The sequence below is a fragment of the Chroicocephalus ridibundus genome, chromosome 6 (genome assembly GCF_963924245.1).
Source record: "Chroicocephalus ridibundus chromosome 6, bChrRid1.1, whole genome shotgun sequence".
NCBI lineage: Eukaryota > Metazoa > Chordata > Aves > Charadriiformes > Laridae > Chroicocephalus > Chroicocephalus ridibundus.
In genome coordinates this window covers 58,625,219-58,646,802 of record NC_086289.1, presented here as the reverse complement: position 1 = coordinate 58,646,802, position 21,584 = coordinate 58,625,219, and the positions used below count along the sequence as shown (strand labels likewise).

Genomic DNA, 21,584 nt, shown 5'->3' with positions numbered 1-21,584 from the left:
AGGGCAGAAAAGCAATCTGCTTGTACAGCCTTTAACAGCAGGAGACTTTGGCCCAAGACATGAAGTGGTGGGCATGACAGCAAAATGAAGCCAAAACACAGCAAAAAAAAGCAGAATAGCGTGGGTAGGCCCTTTTGTGTCACCTCTAAATTGATTTTGTCTATGAAAACGGGATCGGTGGGTCTGAGGAAGCGGTCCGGATGCGTAGTTCAGTACGGGAGATGTTCATGAGCATGTGTCCGTGCATCTATGACCTATATTTGGATATACAGTCTATAAAAAGCCTCGCTACAAACAGCCTCCAGCAGGAGTCGGATCCCCCGTCCCTGGTGTTGCTGCCTGCTCCAGGAGGGAGGATCAAGCCCACTGTGGTGTTTATTTCTTCTCTGGGTGTTCTGGAAGATGGCTAAAGCCGGCATCTCTCTGCACGTCCTGAAGGAGAGGCTGAACAGGTGACTGAAGCGTTGTGCTCGCGCTGCACCAAGGGACAGGGAAGGGCGAGGGCGTAGGGGACTGGGGCAGGGGACAGGAGACGAGACTGTCAGCGCAACAAACCTGTGCTTCCTTGGAGATTCTCATGGATAATAGGATGTAAATACATGTTGTGTGTATACGGGAAGGGTTCGTGAGCAATCTTCTCTTTCTCCTTGACTCGCTGGGGAGGGCAGGGGGGCAGAGCCACCGTTCTGGCCAGCCTGCAAACCTCGGGGTTTGCTGCAGGATTTGTGCAATTCAGCAAAGGGCTGTTGCTGCGTCAAGTGTTGCTGGGAGATTATGGGTAATGGGGAATTCGGCTTCATGCTCTGTAAATGGGAGGTTTGGAACAAACTTCTGAATTTGGGAAAATGCCTCAGAGTCCAAAGGGTTCAAAGACAGGAAGTCAGTGGTTATCTTACCTGAGAACGGACATTTCTTCTCAGTTTAAAGAAAGAAAATCACTGTCGCTGGGGAATTGGGACATACGTGACGCTGATTCACCTTCCGTTTTCAACGCCTGTCCTCGGAAGAGGAACGCTTGACAGACAGGTTCATTGGCTTCATGTAAAACAATCTGGCCCAAGCTGCCCCGGCTGGCACCAGTCCACGTGTTCAGCTGCAGTGCGACAGCAGTAGATGGTGTCTCTAACCAGCTGGGCAGACAACAACCGCGGGATCAGATGTAAGCCATGAGCACGGCTCTTCAGGAAGAAGGGATGAAAAAAGGGTCTGAAATTCTCCACAGTTAGAGACAGGCGAGACAGTGTTCCCTCCCAGCGGATCTTCATGTATGAATTTTCATACATTACTTTTAAAGATCCCGTGCAAATGATATGGCAAGAAATTTTCAAGTCAACTTCGGTGTCATCTGTATAACTCTGGTTTATCTGTAGTAAAAATGATGACTGTCTATCGAGAGTATCCCAACTGATGAAGTGCAGTGCTTCTATTTATGAAATTAATGATTCCAGACTAACACCAGCTGACAGACTTGGTAAGAGCCTGCTCCTCTGGTCAAGATACAAACATTGCTCACCAGCAGCCTTTATCACTCCTGATTCACACAGCAGCAACCGCAAAAAAAGATACTGGAGACCTGGCCAGGGAGAGAAACAGAAACACGGAAACCACTCCTGAAAGAAAAAGTGAAAATGAAGCGTGTGGGAAATTGATAGAAGAAGTGTGTGTCTTACGAGTCCCGTGCAGTGAGCGTACAGGGAGCGCTGTGGAGAAGTGTGGGGCTCTGCATCGGCCTGGAAAATAAAACCAATGTGACAGCTCTAAAGTCATGAAAAATATAATTTTCTGTAAATGCCTGAGCAGCAGAAATAAGGTTACGCATACAACCACGCTTTCAGAAAAGGGGCAGTGCTAGATCTCTTACTGCAAACCATACAAGTACGTTCTGTATGCTAACAAGAAGAGAAGACTTTAAAAGCTTTCTGGTCAAGAATGGGGATGTGGTTTGTGCATACACCAGACAGATGTTAGAGGTCACCAACTCAACAGGGACTTCACTTCCATTACAGGAGACAGTGCTTAGAGGTTGTGACTGAAATGGAAGCGGGAGGTTTAATCCGTTCTTCCTTGTTTCATTCAGAATTCTGCTCAAGAGACAGCAGCACAGATTCTATCACAAGTTACTAAAAGCTGTAGAAGATCAGTTATGGAGATCAGTCGTACCATTGTGTAACCGAACAGGCCTTTTTAGAACCCAAATTAGCAAATGCTGAAACGTTTCCTACAGTTGCTTAAAAATACACAAGAGTAATTTACAGACGAGAAATATACCCCATATCAAAAAAGTGCTGGAAAGACAAAATTGGTCAAATACTAAAGCACTGGCTGCTGAAAAACAACTACAGCACTGACAGTGGCGTTAATGATGAGATCTTTGATAACTTTACTGTTATTTGTAGAGGAGCAAGCTCGCAAAAACGGGCCATTAGGAAGCTTATTTACCCTGATAAAAAGCTGCAATCAGGGAGCAATTCACAGGCAAATCTCTCCCGGCAAACCTTGCAGAATATACTCATTTTCTGAGGATTCCCCCCTCTCTCTCAAAGAGCGCTTGCACCATATCATTCCTAAAACTTTTCCAGTTGGGGTTTCTGCGCTACCACATTGCGTCACCCTGATGGTTGCTGTTCTCTGCTTGCGCAGCTAGAGCTGTGGAGTGGATCTGAAACGTATTTACAGCAAATACGGACCCACCTCAGCTCAGCTCGCACGCTTGCTGTATTGACAGACTCAATCCTGTTATGACATTCCCGCTCGCCCAATTCCTCTGAACTATCTGCATTTCTACATCACACAAGCTCAATTTTTCCAACTAAACTTCTGTTTTACTCCTAAAATTCTCATGGTAAGCATGCGCACATAAGTATACTTAAAAGGGCAACTCGCCCCCCCCTCCAACAGTCCAGGGATGATGTGCAACATGAGGGACGACCACCCAGGAACAATTATGCCCAGTTTCAAAGTCCCAGCAGGAGACAGGAGGCTCTGAGAAATCAAAATCTTGCTTTGAAGCAAGAGAAGTGCTACCAAAGTTAAGCTCAGGATGTCCGCAGCTTTCATGCGATGGCAGAGGAAGTCTCCTAGCCTCAGGAAACACCAGAAAATCGTCAGACGAGGATCTGCACAAGCTGCCAGGCAGACAATGAATTAAGGTCAGGGAGACTTAGAAAAATACGCCACTGATGATGCCTTTTTATTTTCTCCTCGTTCAGGTCCGCTGCAGGCAGTACCCAAAGCAGAAGAGGAAGGCAGGTAGAGGGAGCAGCTACTGTTAGCGAAGCAATGTCGTGCTTGGTCCTTCTCTAAAAACAGTACGCTTTAAAATACCACGGAGTATGCGTGAAAGAAGGGAAAACTATTGGTAAATTATTTAATCTGCTGTTTATACAATCTAAAGTTAACCTCTGGTTGTTTGGAGGGGTTTTTCTCTGCAGTGGTTTTGGTTTTTTTTTTAATTTTCTTTTTAATGTCATCACCTGAAAGCTACTGTGGATTTTGTCCTTATAAAAAGGTTCAGCCAAAGATAAACGAGACAGGACCACAACAAAGAAGGTAAAGACCTTAATACAGTGTTTAACCCAAGGAGGTCACAATTCAGAATGCAATTCCCTACGCATTAAAACAATACAATAATGATAGTAACAGCAGCAGTGGAGCAAACTGGGGATGAAGAAAGAGAGGCTAAAGAAAAAAATGTAGGGTCTTGCCCATAATAAAATTTAGCGATGGCACAGTTTTCATTTAACTGATACAGCCTGAAGTTCTGCCAGTAAAATGCAAGGAAAAATCACAAAAGTCTACAAGGAGTAGCTGACGCTCTGCTAGTAAATCGCTTGTCAATTACATAGTCCCAAGGTATTTGTTTGGTGTTTAGGAATGAACTTTGAATGATTCATATTTTGATACTTTGGGGTTCCTCAGGATTTTCAAGAACAGTTCACTGAGGCAAACTTAAAGAAAACTATCTTTAGGAAAATCACCCCCGAAGGACAGAGGCCCAGCATACCCTACTCGTGGAATAAAGCGCGGCAAATAGGTACAAAGCATAAATACTTGCATTCCCTCATACATCATCCCTAAACACAGCAAGTTCTTTTAAACCAGGCAGTCTTCTTAAGCAAAGTGAGTGGAGTAGCTCAAACTCAAGAACTCGTCTTTAGGATCATAATTTAAGAGAGTACAAAGATGCACCTTTTTTCTGCCTTTTTTTTTTTTTAATAAGGAAGAATGCAACAGATGCTAAGTAATGAAAAAGCAGCTAATAAATACCAGCTACGAAGCAGTTTTCTTATTGCTGTTTCACTAAGGTCTTCTTATCACATGGTTGTTCTGTGGAAGGACAGTCCTATAAAAGGGAAAACCAGAGCAGGATGAGCTGATGGGAGAAAAGAAACACCGTGGGTGTCTTGTTTCTTATTTGCATAGTTTTTAATCTGAGGAAGAATGAGAAGTTCTGGTCATTGCCAAATGAAAATCATAGAATGGTCTGGGTTGGAAGGGACCTTAAAGATCATCCAGGTCCACCCCCCTGCCCTGGGCAGGGACACCTCCCACCAGCCCAGGCTGCTCCAAGCCCCGTCCAACCTGGCCTTGAACCCCTCCAGGGATGGGGCAGCCACAGCTTCTGTGGGCAATCCGGGCCAGGGGCTCACCACCCTCACAGTGAAAATGGTTCAAAAAATCACGATAGTACAAGTAAAAGCACAAAAAATCACCTCAAAATGCATCAAAGAAAAAAAAAAATGCACCACTCACGTGGCAAATGCTTGAGACCTGCACACTTATCAAATTACGAATCTTGCATCTGTATTTACAAGTTATATGACCTCTGCACCAGGGAAGGGCCAAAAGCCCTGGCCCGTGTCCAAACAACTTAATTTCTAGTGGTGTATGTTCCCACACAGCTTGGGAGGAGCCTCAGAACGGGGTCTGGAGCTGGTCACAGCACAAAGTAAGTGTCACCCACCATCACGGCACTGGTCAGTGCCCAAGTCCTTATGAAATGTCCTTGTTTTCCATCCGTCAGAGTGGAAACCAAGCTGCAAGCTGTGGAGGCTCGGTTCACAGCCCTGGACTCCAGCCTGGAGACACTGGCGCAGAAGTTCAAGCTGCAGGAGGAAATCCTGGAGGAGGAGACGGGCCAGGAGGTCCCGTGGAGGTGAGCACGGGGAGGGACAGGTCGGTCCCCGTCCTCACATGCAGGTGACACTGGTGTGACCGCGGGTGGAACCCACCAGGCGTACAGCCCCTGCCGACCCATTCACTGCAGAAATGGGCGACGCAGGGAAAAAGTACGGTTCCTTTGGTAGTCGTCTCTTTGAAAGACAAAGCCAACCGCACAGCCCAGGACATATATATGCGGTTTAAAACCAGCCGTGCCGCTTCCAGGATCCCATGGACGTCAAGCCTGTTTGGGTAACTCCGCCCCACAGTAAGCGAAGGAAAAATAAACCCCAACTCGCTAACACTATGATTACTTTCCCTGATTAAATGAGGCCCGAAGATGCACATTTTTAGCACTCAGGCTAGGACATATTGATAGCCTTTCCCTCTTCTGACTGAGAGTTTCGGCAGCAGCCCTTCTTTCCGCACACGGGGAGAAAAGGGCTCTAGCCAGGCCTGTTGCCAGGCCGCCTTTCGGCAGGTCCCGTCGGTAAATATTTATGGCTGAAATACCGTTGAGACGGCAGAACCGCAGAGCCGGGGGGAGGCGGAGGCCGTGACGGCGGGGGCTGGGTGAAGCGGCTGGGCGGGCGCGCGGGCCGGCCAACCGGCCTTCCCGCGGCTTCGGCCTGCCTTCCCCTGGCCTGCCCGCCTGAGGGCCCCCGCTCTCTGTCTCCCGGCAGGCTCGGCTCGGAGGAGGAGGAGCAGCGAGCGGTCGGGCGGCGGGAGCGGCGCGCCGGCGAGAGACGGGGCGGAGCGGGCGGGCAGCGCCAGGGCGGCCGCCATTGCGGGAGGCTGCGGCCCTGCCTGCCGCCGGGCCCGGGGGCCGCCGCGCCCCCGCCGCCGAGCTGCAGCTCGCTGGGTGCCGGCTCCGTGCTCTGAGCGCTCGGGGACCGGGGGTGTGCGGGGCTGGGGCGGGAGGGGGGCCCGGCCTCTCCCCGCGGCGGCGGAGCGGCCTCCCAGAGCCGTGAGCGGCTGCCCGGGCCCCGCGTCCCCGGGCTCGGTCCGGCTGCGAGGGAAATCGGGCCGGAACAGGTATGCACGGGTTTAGCCGGTATTTTTAGCAAACCGCCTGCAAAACGGGGTGTTTCCGTGTTAACTAGCAGCCTTTAAAAAAAATAAATAAATTAAGGGTTTGTTTTATCTAACAAAGGGAGAGCAGAAACAATAAAACCCAACTTCGAGTATATTTGTCTCCATGTCGAGTTCCTGCGTGGCTTGAAATGGCAGCCTTTCTCTCAGGACGGCCTGTCGTTGTGAACCGGGCTGTTGGGAAGCTTCTAAGAGCTTTCTTAAGTTCCCGTAGCTTAAAAACCCAGGATTTTTATCCTTTTTGCTGTATGTGCCTTTTATTTTTATTTTCTGTTCCACAGTATTTTTTGGCCAAGTGGAGGAGGGTGGGTGAGAGAATGTCTAGATGAGCCCACCATTTTAAGCTGGACAAGAAGATGCTGAAGTGTTGACTGCGTTGGTTAGTTCTTTGCTTACGTTAACAAAAAATGTTTTAACTTTTTGGTCCCAGCTTAAGCGAATGACTGAACGAGGAGGAGCCTCCCCTCCTCTGATGCACAGGGATGTTGTGTTTCACCTTCAGAGCAGGCTGGAACCAAGTCTGTACCAGAAGCGTCTTCTGAAGGACGCGCGTGTACTGAAAAATTGACGGAATGGAAGGTTAAGGCTGAGTTGACTTAAACTGAACTGACTGGAGGGAAGGTTAAGGGACCTGTGATAATGTATCCACCAAACGTGAGCGTAGCTTATCGCTAGCAGAGAGAATGACAGAAGACCTTGCCTTTCCCCCTCCTCCTTACCACCTCCTTGCTGTCCCCAAAGCAACTGCTACAGCTCACTGGAAACTGCAGCAGGAAAACCTGCTACAGTTTCTCCATGGCTTCTGGAAAGACCCGGGTCTTCCTCTGAAAGCTGAGAATCTCAGATTGTGAGGGGAAGTAACCACTTAAGCAGATTTCTTAAACCCGCTAGTGTTTTCATAAAGTAGCTGTAAAACTGAGCGTTTTCTGTTTTCTTTTGGATTCATCACGGGAAATAAAGGCCATGTTTCTTTTTGCTTTCAGGTACTGATGTTGTACTAGTGTTGCTTCTCTACTTCGAGTCAGCATGTCGAAGAAATCGGAGGCTCCGCTCTCCTTGTCTGACTGCCTCTGCCAAATTTGCATGGAGATCTTTGTGGAGCCTGTGACTCTGCCGTGCAACCATACCCTCTGTAATTCTTGTTTCCAGCTGACCGTTGAAAAGGCCAGTCTTTGTTGCCCTTTTTGTCGGCGTCGAGTCTCTTCCTGGGCACGATATAATGCCCGCAGAAATACTCTTATCAACTGGGAACTCTGGGAAAAGATTCAGAAGAAGTACCCGAAGGAATGTGAGCGTAGGATTAACGGACAGGATTTGGAAGAGGAAAGTAAGTAAAATGTCACTTGTCCTGGGATGTCGCTGTTTTACCAAAGTAATTACCGTTGGTGGACTTTGGATGTTGTGAAATAAGAAACTGCATGGACAGGCTGCGTTACCGCTAGAGAATGCGGTGTCAGAGCTCACCTCTGAAAGGGGCTTGGAAGGCAGGGAAATGGCCTTTTTGGTTCGTGGTACAGAGAGTAGGTTATATTGTCTGATCATTTAGGTGGGTATTTGCTCATGCGTTTGGCACAATCAGTGTATGGCTGCCTGTCCTTACTGGTACAACCTCAGCTGTGAAATCTGTAAGTGCCGTATTTGGGTGTTTGTGTTTATCACTATCAAGTAAGTGAAGGGGTTAAACTGCTGTTGATTAACTGCCGTTAATCAGTTTGGTTAGAAATTCCAGGGCTTCAGTCTATGCAGGAGTCTCCGAGCCTAAAATTGTGGTGTCAGAGAAGAGGAAGTGAAATGTGATTAACTCTTTGAAGGGTTTTGGGTTTTATTATGCTGTCAGCTCCATTGGGGGAGGCTAATTGGTAGGTTGGCTGTATGACATGTTGTTCCACTTGCAGTATTTTGAAGTCTTTTTAGTTGCAAAAAGCAAAAGATGTAAAGTTATGGCCAGCATATTTATTTTGCTTTACATGCAGTGCTTGGAAAACACTGACTGTTCTTGCCACTCACACAGTCCTTTTTTATTTTGTTCCTTTGTAATGCAAAGTGGGTTTTTTTCTGTAGCACTTGAGTCAAATCATTTCTGTGACGTGGTATGGAGGTGATTTTTTGTTAAAATCTTTCGTTGTTGACTGTCGTCTCGCTTTGTTCCTCACTTCTGTTGTTTCCTTCCCCGCATTTAGTCTGTGTCCCTCATCCACAACACCAGCTGAGCAAGCCTGGGGAACTGAGGCAGGAATATGAAGCAGAGATTAGCAAGGTAAGTCTAAAAGTATAGTTAAATGCATAAATGCTTTATATCTAGTTATTTAATTGTTCCCACAAACAGCTGTAATGTTATTTAATTAAAAAGAAAGATACTGAAAAGGACATTATTGCTGCAAGAACAAACTGGTTGTTCCTGAGGCGGGAATTAAATTTTTATCCTTTATGGAAGAGGAGAGACTTCCTTGAGTTTGATGTGAGGTGATGTTTCTCAAGCTTTCTTGTGCGAGTTGACCTATAGCTGCTACCCCACTCTCTCAGTCGGTTCAGTAACGTGTGCTGTCTTGTTGTCCTTCAACTGGGTGTGCTTGGCAGGCTAGGAAACGCACAGAGACACAGCAGAAGGCCCAGGTGGGTCCCCGCTAGCCAATACCTCCCATTTCCCAAAACTCTGCAGAAGAGTTCTTTTAGGGGTAAAGAGTCACCCTTTCGCTCTCTACGTCCCTGCCCACAGACTAAAATGCCTTTTTTAGGTCCTCAGATGCATGGAAAATATTTCAGACTAGGAAATAGAAAAATTTGGAATTGTTTTGGCTTTGGGCTTGTACTTGCCTTTTTGGTTTCCCTCCCTAAGTACCATACCACAATTAGGTGGACTTGGGTAATGAACATACAGCGTTGTTCACTCCCTGTGTCATCTGGGTTCATTTGAAAATCAGAAAAGATTTTCAAGAAATCTTAGCATTTGTCTAAGGATCTAAAGGGTCCTCCTTCCTCTAATTCAGACACAGTACTAGTAAGCATTGTAGTTGGAAGCGGTATCAGAGTGCTCCTTTCCCTGGCAGCCCCATTGCTGGTTGTTACAAGAGCAGGGGGGGTACGTGAAGCGGAGGACTGGGGGATTCTCTTTTATGGTAGCTATGGGATAAGTCTGATTGGCAGCAATAGTATCAAAGGTTGATGGAGACGGTGCCGGTGAAATGTGTAATGGTGTCTGGTGCCAATCATAAGACATCAATACATGAAACTCAGACTTAATATAGGTTGTGCAGTATTACAGCTTGACGCTCTTCTCTAAAGGAAATTTCCAAATCCCATTACCTAGTTAAGAAAGCTTTATTCATTCTTGAAGTACTTGTGGAGTTACTGATAACTGATTTACCATGAGCGGATGTTTGCCATAAAGAAGGCAGATTTCAAATTCTTGGTTTGCAGCTCGGGGTTTTGCCTGTTTCAGGAGAGCTGAAGGACTGAGAAGAGAGGTGTGCTGTCCTTTAGGCATCTTGTGCTAATACTGGGATTACGATGACATAAGCAGGTTGAGCAAATGCTGTCATCTAGCTGGCATCCAGCCTTATAAAGGATTTTAATTTGAGTTTCTCTGTAGATCTGTGTATTTGGAGGTCTTAGATTTTGTTACTAATGTTTTCAAAAGGCGAGTAAAGGAATCGAAGCTTGCATGCTAGCAAGGCCAACGGTGTAGTCTTACAGAAACCAAAAGTTACGTCACTGATATCACATTGAAGACTCTACGCATAGTATCAGTTTGATTGTTATGTCTTTGGAGAGCTGTGTAATTAAATACTGGCTTTGAAGTGTGCAGAGTGTTTTTGTGAATAGCAGATCGTTCGCCTTTAAGGACCGTCAGTTGAGAGGTTCTGGCATAAAGCGTGCTCCTACAGTCTTAACCAGATGCATTTAAAAAATTCTTTTTTAGGTGGAGGCAGAAAGGCGAGCACACGAACAAGAGGAGAACAAGGCAAGCGAGGAATACATTCAACGGCTTCTAGCAGAAGAGGAAGAGGAACACAGATTGGCAGAAGAGAGGCGGAGGGAGATGGAGAAACAGCTGAAGCAGGATGAAGAGTTGGCCTGGCAGCTGAGTAACAGTCTGGTGAGTTAGGATCAAGGAGGGCAGTAGAAAATGTCGATATAGGGCAAACAACTTAGACTTTTCAGAGCAAAAGTTAAAATTTTTAATCATGTAAATTTATTTTCATTTTGATTGGAAGCTATTATTAACCCCAATACTTTTCGATCCTTGACTGACTATTAATTTTTGAAGAACCAGTGGGAGGGTGAATGTTATGGTTTTGGCCGGAGTGGCCAATCAGAACAACAGATGGCCCTCAGAGAGGAGAGGAAGAGATAAGGAGATTTACGAGTTTAGGAAAAGAACTAAACTACTTTAATGAAAATAATAATAAATAAGAAAATAGTAAATAATAATAGAATAATAAAAATTAAAGAGGAAAAAAAAGTATACAGTATATACAAAACCATATCCAGCTCCCAGGATGACGATCGTGTCACCAGCAGACACAGGGAAAGTCCCAGACTGGAGTCGGCGATGGACAGGAGCTGAATTCTGGAACTAGAGTCAGGAATGCTAGGATCGGGATCAAAGGCAGACGAACAGACAGGGTCCTCTTCAGACATGGGCCATTGAAGAAAAAGCAAGCCAGAGCAGCCTCGCCCCTTTGATCCCTCAGCTTTTATACTGAGCATGGTGCAGATGGGATGGAATACCCTGTTGGTCAGTTTTGGGTCACCTGTCCTGTCTGCTAATCCCTGCAGGTGGGACCCCACTATGCGTCTCCGCTTCCGACCCTCTAACGGGGCAAGCAGCGAAGTTAGCTGACTTTGGTCATTATAGCAATAAGTCTAAGCAAGAGCCTCTGTGCATACCATTCCTTGGTATGATCAGGTCTTATCACTCTGAGAGTGGACAGTTTCTGAACAATATGCTGTTAATTTCAGATTTTAGTCAGTTGGAAGAGGCCCAGCTAAAAGGTAAAATTGCAAATCAGAAAATTGGTCCTGTTTTACCTCAAACCAGGACAGTGAAATACCCCAAATACGTCTTCTTGTATATTACGAACTTGAAACATACTGGATGTTTTCATTGTGAAACATTTTAAAACATTGGTTTTCTTCTGAATACTTCCTTTACCCATGATTTTAAAAATACTTCATTGTGAGAAATTGATGTCTGTAACCTGTACTGAAAAAAGGGAATGTACGATGAAAGTTTAACTTAAGTTTTGGGGTTTTTTTTGTTTGTTTATTTTGTTATTTTGTTTTGGGGTTTTGGTTGGTTGGGTTTTGCTACCTGGTAGTAGACCTAAAGATGAAACTCTGCTTATTTGAGCAAAACCTCTTGTCCCCTAATGCCAGATACAGGAAACCGTTCAGAACATGTAACATTTCTCATTCCATAACTATCCATTACTTCAGGTTCTAGAATTCTTTGGGCAAAAGTAACTAATTCTGCAGCAGAGGTAAAGTAGTTCTCCGGGTTTTCTTCAATTTGTGTTGTGTCTTGTTTTACATGATGCTACTTTTACTTGTCATCCAAGAATGACGATTCCAAAGGACGTGTGCTCAGCAGTCCTTCACCAGCAGGCAGTCCCTCATCCGAAACATGCCCAGTTAATTTGTGCAAGATGAAGAGCAAATCAAGCAACTCTGGAGACATTCAGAAGTAAGTAATTTGAGTTTTTCTTTTGTAATTATTGGTCTGTTTCTTGGTATAGTGTCCCTCCGCTCCATTTGCTTCTTTGGAATCCTGTAGCCCAACTTCCCTGGATAGTCTGGGGCAAATGTAAACTGTTGAGTGTGACAACTCCTCACAGGATAACATGGAGGAGAAGGGAACCACTTGCTCTTCTCTTCAGAATGAACCTGAAGATCTTGGTTAGCGCAAAGGACTGACAAGTCAAGAAACAAAGTTGAAAAAGTTATACTTTTTTTTTTTTTCCCCCCCTTTAAGGTATCTGTCTCCAAAGGTTCATCGTTCATTGGGGTCAGCATCATTCCCTAGAAGAACAAAAGGAGGAACGCGCGATTCTGGCTCTGCGGTAACTAGAATCATGTTGTTATAAGTCTCTGGTGGTTAATTATGGGTTATTTTCCCCTTGTCTATAGGATTGCCAATCATATCTTCCCCTTGCACATCAGCGCTGGGCGGTTTGTCTTGCCCTTCTTGAACTGCCTTCATGATTCCCCGAAGTGTCACGGGAAGAAACCATGCTTTACAGTCCACAGGCGCACACCTATGGCTTATTTCGATAGTTACCTTGTATGGCCTTACAAGTACCATACCTAAATGTCTTCAGCGAATGCTGGGTTGCAACCAATGGTGCATAAAACTAAAATGAGGGTTCTGGAGCTCACTGGAGGAGGTTGCACTCTGGTTTTCATCATTCCATTGGTCTGTCTGTCTGATCTTTCCTGTTAGGCTTCAAAAGAAAACGAGCAGGCTAATACCCTGATTCGAGTCATTGATAAGAGGAGAATGCTGCAGTTGTGTTTTCGGTCCTTTAGCTGTGCTTTTGTAGGTTGTTTTAAATATTTTCATTATTATTAAACAATTGTGTATTTTTTTTCTTTTAAAAAAGAGAAGAATCCAAGTTTTTATCCCTGGTTAGTTATGAGCAGTGCAGCTATGAGAAGTGGGGTTTGCATTTTGTTCATACCCATTGGCTTTTGATAAATTTACTTTATTAGCGATCTCTCCCTCTTCTTCAGGAGACCAATAGCAATGAATGCAGCAGTTGCATGTGGCAAGATGAGCAAGTGGAAATGCCAACACTGTCTCCACAGCTGACCAGTGTGATTAAAGATTCCAGTGCTAAGGATTCATTTTTAGAATCATGCATGAACTATTTCAGTGCCTCAGCTTCAGGGGTCACCAGTGCTGTCAAGCAGGAAAAAACACCAGGACCAAATTGTCTAGGAGACGAAGTTCCAGATGAGCTTAATGGAATCGCAGAAGAGGAAGGGTCTAGAACAGTTCTTTGCAGATCCAAAGGAGAAGATGATGGAATCGAGTCAGACAGTGGCAGTTTAACACATGTAGAAAACATAAACTGCGAAATCTCTGCTGAAACTTGCACCCGTATCCAGTCAGCAACAAATTCTGTGACGTCTCACAGAAAAAGTGTAAAATCTGATGTCACGAAGGTGACTGGACACTCAGATGAAGAGAAACCAGAGAGACTGCAGAACACTAAGGAGACTCCAAAAAGAAGGTTGCTGGAGCCACCAGCCGAAGCAGCGGTTGACTTGTGTGTGCTTGATAAGAGGAGAAGAACATTCACAGAAAGCTTAGAGGACCAAGGGGAGCAGGTAAATGATTTTAACTTGCAAATGCAGAAAGCCTTTGAGCAGGAGTTCTATGAAAGGCGTATGCAAGAGGAGCAGGACAGGCTTCTGGCTCTGCAGCTACAAAAACAGATCAACAAGGAGGAAAGGACACTCAATCGACAAAAGGGCTCTCCAGATGAGTACCTTCTTCGCACCAAACCACCTCAGTTTGTGAAAGACTCTCCTGTGAGAAAGGGAAGTCCTAAAATGGCAAAAGACTCAAAGGCTCAAAAAAACCAGGCTGAAACAAATCACCGTAAAACTCGGAAAGGTTCTTGCAATGAAAACTGGCAGTCCCCTACCAGAGTCCGAATGAAGTCGCCCAGCATCAAGGGAGGAAAAGTTTTGAATTGTGTGGTTAATACCAGTGACGCAAATGATATTTGTTCACTACCCAAGAATAAGCAAAAGACGATCCTTCAGATGTTTAAAAGCTCTGTTGTGGAGTAGATCAACAGAACCACCAGACGCATGGTGGAATGAGAATTAATACCATGGTAACACTTGCTGCTGTGTTAGTTAAAGCTTCCTGTAAAGAGTTTTAAAGATGTTGGTTTTGAGGGGGATGACTTTGGGTCACAAAGTTGTGTATTCTAAGAAGTTTTAATAACATACACCCCAAGACTTCAGAAGAATTTAGCTGGTCTTCTCTTGACTACATCTTGTTTTCTGGCACTTGCATTTATACGATTTTAAATGCGAATACTGTTAGTGCTTAAAAACAAAAATAACTGGTGGTCTTCTCTTAATATGAGAACTTGGAGCTTTTCTTACAGCAAGGATGCACATTCCACGGAGGAAACAAGCAAAAAGATGAGTCTGTGTTTCCAGTTGTCTGCCAACTGCAAGGTTGAGGCTTCGCTCAGTGCAGCCACTGTTTTTTAAATTGAAGCATGTCATTGGAATTTAGGTTGTTTGTTGCATTGCATTGTTCGCACCGCAGTTAACAAGAGTATAACCAGCCAGCCAGTCTTGCAGACACGCTCTTTCCCTCTCATATACTAACCCCTTCCTTTGAAAAGGCGGGAAAAACCAGGTCATTCTCCCACTGACAAAGCCAAGGATCTTCCATAGATGCCAATAGTATAAGTAGTTGTGGGCTTGTGTTTACCTCTGTTCATAGAGGTCACTTCTGCGGATCTGACTCTTGTTAAGAAGAAGATACTTTTGTTTTCTTATTGCTAGTGTTCCGCAACTTTATTATTGTGCGATAATATTACCTATATTTAGTGCTATTTAATTTTCATACTCAGACTGGTTTGAGTATGGTTAAGAACACATAATAAGAAAAAAATAGTTAGTCCAGAAGACAGTTATGATAGAGAAAGTTAAAGCGAAAGGGGGTAAGCAACTGAAAACTGGAGTTGTCAGTGATGATGTAACTATAATTAAAGATTCACAAAACTTCCATGCCTGGCTCCTCCCCCATTTTTAGAGGCACTACCAAATGCTGTCTTCCAGTTGAGTTTAAAACTAAGTGCATTCAAAAGAATTACAGTTTAGACACAGGAGGAAGCTGAGGCCTGTAGGAAGTTGAGGCTGGTGAAGAGTTGACCAGCAGCTACTCAGCAAAGGAAGTATCCCTGCGAGATTGTTTTATCTGCTGCTGTTTCGAAACCATCTTTTAGCCTTTCTTTGCTTGTAATATTTTTTTCCACTGTCCGTGCTTGAAAGAGAGCAAAGCACCAATCTATGTTGCTGAAGTGCGTGTGCTAATCACCAAAGTTTGCAAATGTTCTAAATGTGTACTTTCTTTGAACCTCGTTGATTATCTGTAGACTTTAACTTGGGTCTGGGACGTTTGTTAACAAAATACTTCAAAGCAGCATCTTCTGCTGTTTTAAGTTGGGGAAAAAAACCAAAAACCAAACTGACATTTTATTGAAAGCGTGAACAGCACACCAAGGCAAAAATATTACTTGGGGTTTTTTCTTTGCCTGCCTCTCTATTAATGGTGGGTTTCTCATAAATAAATGATCTAGTTTAAGACGCTTTTTGAGAAGGTTACAACAGGTGACTTCTCCTTTTTCTGCCTTAACCATTGTGCTGGAAGCCTTCCTTCAGTATAGAATCTGTTTCTGTTGAATCCTTAACTTTGTTTGGGTTGTTTTCTGTCTTGCCCAGGCATTTAAGTATAAGCCTTCATTAAAGTGTTTTTTTAAGACAAAGATAGTGACTGCTTTTGTGCTAGTGACACTCAGCCTTTCCAGTCATGATAAGCATGTAAGAAGTAAACTCTCCGTTTTCAAAAGAGTTGAGCAGAAAGAGTTTACTTTTGAAGTCTGTTCAGCCTCCTTATACAATCAGTTTCTGAAATCGGATTATTTTTAACTTACTGAAAAGATGGAGCTCCTCCTTCTAAGATCGCGTCTCCCAGTGGCTGCTGCCCATTCTCAAGCATCCCTGAGCAGAGGGAGCACAAGCTCCTCTGATTTATTGCTGTTTTGGTGTAACGGGCTGTTTAGGAACAGGTTTGGAGTGGTGCAGGGCAGTTCCTGGCCTCTTCCCACACAGGTCACCCCTGCAGCCAGTGGCTGCCAAAATTTATGCCTGATGCAACTGTCTGCAGTCGGAGACAGTTTGTTTCCCTGCTGTACCTTACCCCTCCCAAGGCGTTTCAACGTCTGACCGCTATCACTGCTTTTAATGTCTAGCACTGACAGAGTCTGGATCACAAGTGTTTTGAACTGCTGGCCATTGATAAGTAAGAAATAATCTTGTGTGTGTTACAAATTCTGACCCTGGTTAACTGCTGTGTTTTTCTCAGATCAATCATCATTATACTCCAGTACAGCAGTGCTGGCTTTGGAGTTGCTTTTACAACGGGGTCCTGATGTTTGATAGATACTGGGTGAAAAAGAAAGAAAAGGAAGCATGTGTGGTCATACACCTAAATATACACGTAAACTCTGAAGAGCTAGAAATGACATCTATATCCCCTAGCAGCCTTTAACTGCATTAGGGTTAAACTTAATTTACTGCTCTCATTGCTTTGGGGCTAGCTCTGTCCCTGACACTAAGTAACATAAATTTAGTGATAAGATAGGAGACGTTTTGTTTAAAAAACGCGGTGTGAGAGCTCACTAATTCAGCAGCATCATGCAGTCTTATCTGAGGACACCTTGGCAACACGCTGGGAGCTGCTCTAAAACCTCACTGCCAATGGCAGGGCTCCTACGCTTGTGCCAGCTCTGGCACTTGGGGACTCTCCGCGATCTAATTCCAGGTGTTCAAGGGGTAGGGGACATATCGAGGCAGAAGAGGGCAAGGCAGAAGGGAGAATTTCCCTTTCAGGCAGCAATGGGCGATGTGTAACTAGCTCAGCTGCACGGGAAGCCATGTCCCAGGATATGGGATCGCTGCATTTAACACCAGTTTCATTCCCTTTCCCTCCACAAGCTGTTTTGTGGATTCTTTCTTTTCCTTATAACGTGTTGATTATGTGTCTCTTCCATATAAGGTTTATGAAATGCACTGAACTAATCCCAGTTAGAAGTTGGGTAAGGAGTGGGGGCTTTTTGCATCTTACTCTTCAGTCTCACATGGGCTCACTTCCTTGCCATCAATAGCAAATCCTGCTGCTGTGATTCCACTGAAAATCACTACAAACATTACAGAAATTACCCATTTCAAAGTACAGCAGTGTAGTTTGATGTGTGTATATTTATGTGCAGGTGTGTTAAAGTATTTGGGGGTTATTTGTGTTTTTCCAACTTCCTGGGTTTTGTCTTCAGTGTAAGAATGACCTTCTTACATAAGAACCGTCATTTTTTAAAGCAGGATGGAAAAAAAACCCACAAGACTAAAAAGTCAATCATTAGTTAAAACACAGCTTTAACTGCAAAATATATAAAACCTATAACCTATACCAGAAGGCCAGTCCAGCAGCCTCATCCGAGGTCGGATCTCAAAGCTGATCACATGCACTGCGTGCATGGCATAACATTCCTCACCAGGCACCTCTTCAGCCCAACCTTTTGGATTTTTCTTGTTGGAGGGTGGAATTTGGCTACTGCTGACTAGATTTTGGTTGCACCAATACTCTGTTTCCATTGGTACGAGCGCTTTGAAGCAGGTGAAATCAGCTGGTTTAATGGTGCTTGTGAAGCAAGAGTTCATCTTTTCATCTGTCTGAGCTGATATAACGGTTCAGTGCTGCTCAAAAGGGTGAGCTCACCTTCTGCCTTCAGCTGGCTCTAGTGGCTTATTTGTCCCCTTTGTGAACAAGTTCAGCTCATCCAACTGCCAGGGAAAAAAAAAAAACAAGTACCGAAAAACCCAAATACTTTGTCAGGCTTGGTCACCTCCCTAAGAGCCAAAGCTGGCGTGGGGGTGGGAGGTAGGGAGAGGAGCAGGAGAGGGTACAGATCTACTCGTTTTCACAGCAGCGAGTTTTTAAATTGTCTTAAAACTTCTAAGGAAAGCTCTGCTTTCTGTGCGCTCTCACTTTGGTTGACACTTTGTTAATGACAAGGTGCTCTGGAACACTCCAGCCTGCTGACAGTGTGGGCAGCAGGCCAGTCACGTGCAGTGCTATGTTGTAAAACAAAATGAAAGTTAGTAAAATATTCCTTTTCTACAGATGCCATTTCTGCAAGTAGCATAGTGTTATGGTTTGAAGAACCCACAACAATTTATCGTTGTTTAGACAATTATTCTCTCACCCAGTGACCCCCTCCCACCCAGGAAGGGAAATCAGGAGAAAACATGGAAACCCGAGGGCTGAAATACAAACAGATTTAAGAGAATAAGACTAGATAATTAACATTAATAATACTAAAGAACCAGTATTGATCCCGATACCAGTAGAAAATGCACAAGGACTATTCCCAGCCCATTCTATCAGCAATCAGCAGAAGCCGTGCTCTCCCAGCAGGGACAGCCAATGTGGGACCCTGTGAGCGCTGCGGCATCGGGAGGAAGGGAAGGGCTCAGGGTTCCGGCACCGGAGTGAGAAGTTCTCTGGACCGCAGCCATCAAGGGAGAGAGAGAACTTCTCAGCAAACTTTCTAATTATATTGAATGTGACGTTCATGGTATGAAATAATCCTGTCGGCAGCTTGGGTCAAGTGCCCGGGTCTCGCTCCTCCTCATCCCCGCACCTGGTGAGATCGAAAACACTGAGACCTTGAAACCCACACCTCAGGGCTGGCTATAAAGTAAATATTTTCATAAATATTTTCACTAGAGTCTTTTAAAAATGCAGTTTCCCCTAGCATTAGAAGAGACCTTAACTGAAAAGTAAAATTACTGAAAGAGAAATTAACCCTTTGTCACGTCACTCAAACCAGGACACAGAGGGATCAGAAACACCCGGCATGCTTGTTGTTGAGGCTGTTTCTCTTCTGACTTTGAAGAACTGACAGCAAAAGTATCCTGATAGCACGGACTGCCTTGTAATGAGCTCCCTGGACAGGAGCTCAAAACAGGACCAGCAGCAGCAGCGTTTCTTGGTCACCTCAGGTCCTACCTCCTCCTTTGCAGCACCTATCGCCCCTGCCTGTACATGCTTCTGTGCAAGGGCAAAGGCTTGACAGTTCCCTTGCTTCGATGTAGGCCTCTGTGACGAGGTAAATCGGTGTGGAAGCAGAGGCCTCACGTCGCGAGTGTTTCAGTAACGCCGCTACGGCCTCTGCTGCCCGAGTCCCCGCGATTAACGAAAGCGACGGCGTTTCAAAAGCCGTGGAGGCCGCTGAGGCGGCGGGGCGGGCCGCGTTGCCATGGCGACTCCCGCCTCCCCGGGCCCCTGAAGGCGGCAGGGCGGGGCGGGCCGCATCGCCACGGCAACTCCCGCCTCCCCGGAGGCCGCTGAGGCGGCGGGGCGGGGCGGGCCGCGTCGCCACGGCAACTCCCGCCCCGCCCCGCCCGCGGCGGCCCGGCGCGGCGCCTCCCCGGCGGCGGGCAGAGGAAGGGCGCGGGCGGGTGTCGCGCCTGCGCAGAGCGCGCGGCCCGGCGGCGTGCGGGTTGTTGTGCGGCGGCGGCAAGATGGCGGCGCACGGGGGTTCGGCCGCCTCCTCCTCGGCGCTGAAGGGGTTAATCCAGCAGTTCACCGCCATCACGGGTGAGGCACACGGAAGCCGGGGCCCGCCGAGCCCGGCCGCCGCCGCTGCGTGCTTAACGGGCGGCTCCCGTCCGGCCCCCGCCGCCGCGTCAGGGGGCGGCCGCCCCGGCGGGCCGGGGGCGGGAGGAGCGGGCCGCGGCGTGAGGCGCTGCGCGGGATGAGGCGGAGCGGCGCCGGCGGGCGGCCCCGGAAGGCTCCCCCTGCTCCCCGGAGGCCCTGCTGCTGCCTCCGCGGCCTTCCCCGAAGCGAGAGGCGCTGGCGAGGCCCGGGCCTGTCGTCGGAGGGGCTGCGGGGCCCGGCCCGCCGCAGCGGGTGGTGCCCGAGGCCCGCCCCGGGCACCCGTCTTGGGTTCCCCCTCGCTTTTCGCGGCGGCTTGGTGGCGCCTCCCGGTTGTCCCCGGTCGGCCGAGCTTCCCCGGGGTGCCGGCGCTCCGCCCCGCCCCGGGACCCGCGTTCTGCAAATAAAGCTGACCTCTGGGAGGGAGGCTGGAGCTGAACCCCGAGTCCGCGTCTAAAGAGAAATAAATTCCTTAGAGCATGGCCGACTTAACTGAGATTTTAGTTTGCTGACGAAAAGAGCAAGTCGCTTTTAAATTGAAGTTTGCGGCAGGTGATAATTCCTGCTTTGGCTTGTGCACTTTGAGTGCGTGACCCACTTTGCGTTTAATCTGCTTCACGGTGGCTCCCCTTTGCTTACGGCATCGCCTATCAAACGCTGAAGGAGCGTGTCATGGAACATCTTCGGCTTTTGGTTGGTCTAAGTGAAATTGCTTTTTACTTCGGTTGCTGTAACCAGCTCGATTTCAGGCTGCGTCCCTGTACGCAGCGTTGGACGCACTCAAATCCTGAAGGGGAGAGTGGAGGGGGTTCAGTACGCTGTGGACATTCCACTGGGAAACAACTGATCGCTCAGCTATCTTTAAAGAAGCCTTTTGTAATAAACCCTCTCGAATAAAAAGCAACTACAGCATATACATTTTCATTATAGTATGTGCCCTGTGTTTTCTTTTCAGTAGTGCCTGAGATATTTGCTAAAAAACAAACCAGAAGAGGCGGAGTCATGCTGGTTTGCTCTTCCTGACAGCTTCTTGTGCTTACACTGATGGTTTACATTAAGCGTAAAAGCACCCCTCTTATGCTTTCGAAAAGGAAAAAAAGAACCTGCCTGGGCTTCACCCATCCACTACTGAAGTAGAGTTCTGAAGTGTTGTTTTTCCATTTTAACAGAATTTAAGATTATATCTAAAAGGGTGTTGTTACGGAGCCTGTCTTGCTGTTACTGGCGTGATTTGACAGGTACTCAGAAGCACACGCCCGCAGTGGTTTGTGTTAGCAGCTTTCAACTTTAAGTGCACGAGATCACTCCTGTCAGTGGGGAAGAGGCTGAATGAATACTATACAGCAGTTTGATTCTAGTGTAGGTGATAGTGGGGAATGAGGAGAAATAGTCCTTGATTGTATTTCTCTTATCCAGAGGACAGAATTCTGTTTCTTTGGTGCTCTCATCCAGGAAAGTGTTGCCAAGGGAATATAGCTCCCATGTATCTTTACCAATGAAATGATGGCATCTCTTTGAAATTTGCTTTGAGGCTTAACAAGTATTTAGTATTTTCTGTTTGCCAGCGCAGGCACTGAAAACAGTCATGTGATGGCAGTTTCCTTAGGAGCGATGAATAATCAGTGTGAGCACCTTCTGTGTTGGTATCTCCTTAAATATCAAAGGGTTGAGTATAATTTTTCTTCTAATTCTTCTAAATTAATGACTTCACATGACTGTACAGTGAGGTTGTAGGGTGGTGTGAGTATTCCAAACTATACAGGTGTTGTTTAATTGCTACAGTTGACATTGAAATGAGCGGAAACTGCCAAAGAGCGGTTCGTTTGAAGAATGCGAACTTGATGCTTTCGCATCATTTTTTGGT

The 21,584-nt window shown here is 46.2% G+C and overlaps 2 protein-coding genes across 5 annotated transcripts in view; both read left to right on the top strand.

Annotated features, from left to right (window-relative positions):
* The first annotated feature begins 120 nt into the window (after nt 1–120).
* On the top strand, nt 121–16,120 carry RNF168 (ring finger protein 168). Of its 4 annotated transcripts, none has more exons than XM_063338704.1 (9): nt 121–452; nt 5,024–5,155; nt 5,844–6,195; nt 7,236–7,579; nt 8,433–8,509; nt 10,172–10,348; nt 11,814–11,938; nt 12,227–12,314; nt 12,985–16,119. In XM_063338704.1, the coding sequence occupies exons 4-9, from the start codon at nt 7,279–7,281 to the stop codon at nt 14,050–14,052; spliced, it is 1,836 nt and encodes a 611-aa protein (XP_063194774.1). In that variant the 5' UTR covers nt 121–452; nt 5,024–5,155; nt 5,844–6,195; nt 7,236–7,278; the 3' UTR covers nt 14,053–16,119. The 4 variants fall into 4 exon arrangements, with proteins under 4 accessions (XP_063194774.1, XP_063194776.1, XP_063194778.1 ...); XM_063338706.1 differs by lacking the exon at nt 121–452 and adding an exon at nt 2,477–3,358; XM_063338708.1 differs by lacking the exon at nt 121–452 and adding an exon at nt 6,683–6,831 and having other exon boundaries at nt 4,125–5,155; nt 12,985–16,120.
* A 3,370-nt stretch (nt 16,121–19,490) lies between these two features.
* Nucleotides 19,491–21,584, top strand: part of UBXN7 (UBX domain protein 7) — a 31,529-nt gene continuing 29,435 nt past the window's right edge. The window contains exon 1 of the mRNA XM_063338494.1: nt 19,491–19,663. Coding sequence (XP_063194564.1) covers nt 19,588–19,663 — 76 coding nt within the window. The 5' untranslated portion in view covers nt 19,491–19,587. The remainder of the gene's footprint in view (nt 19,664–21,584) is intronic.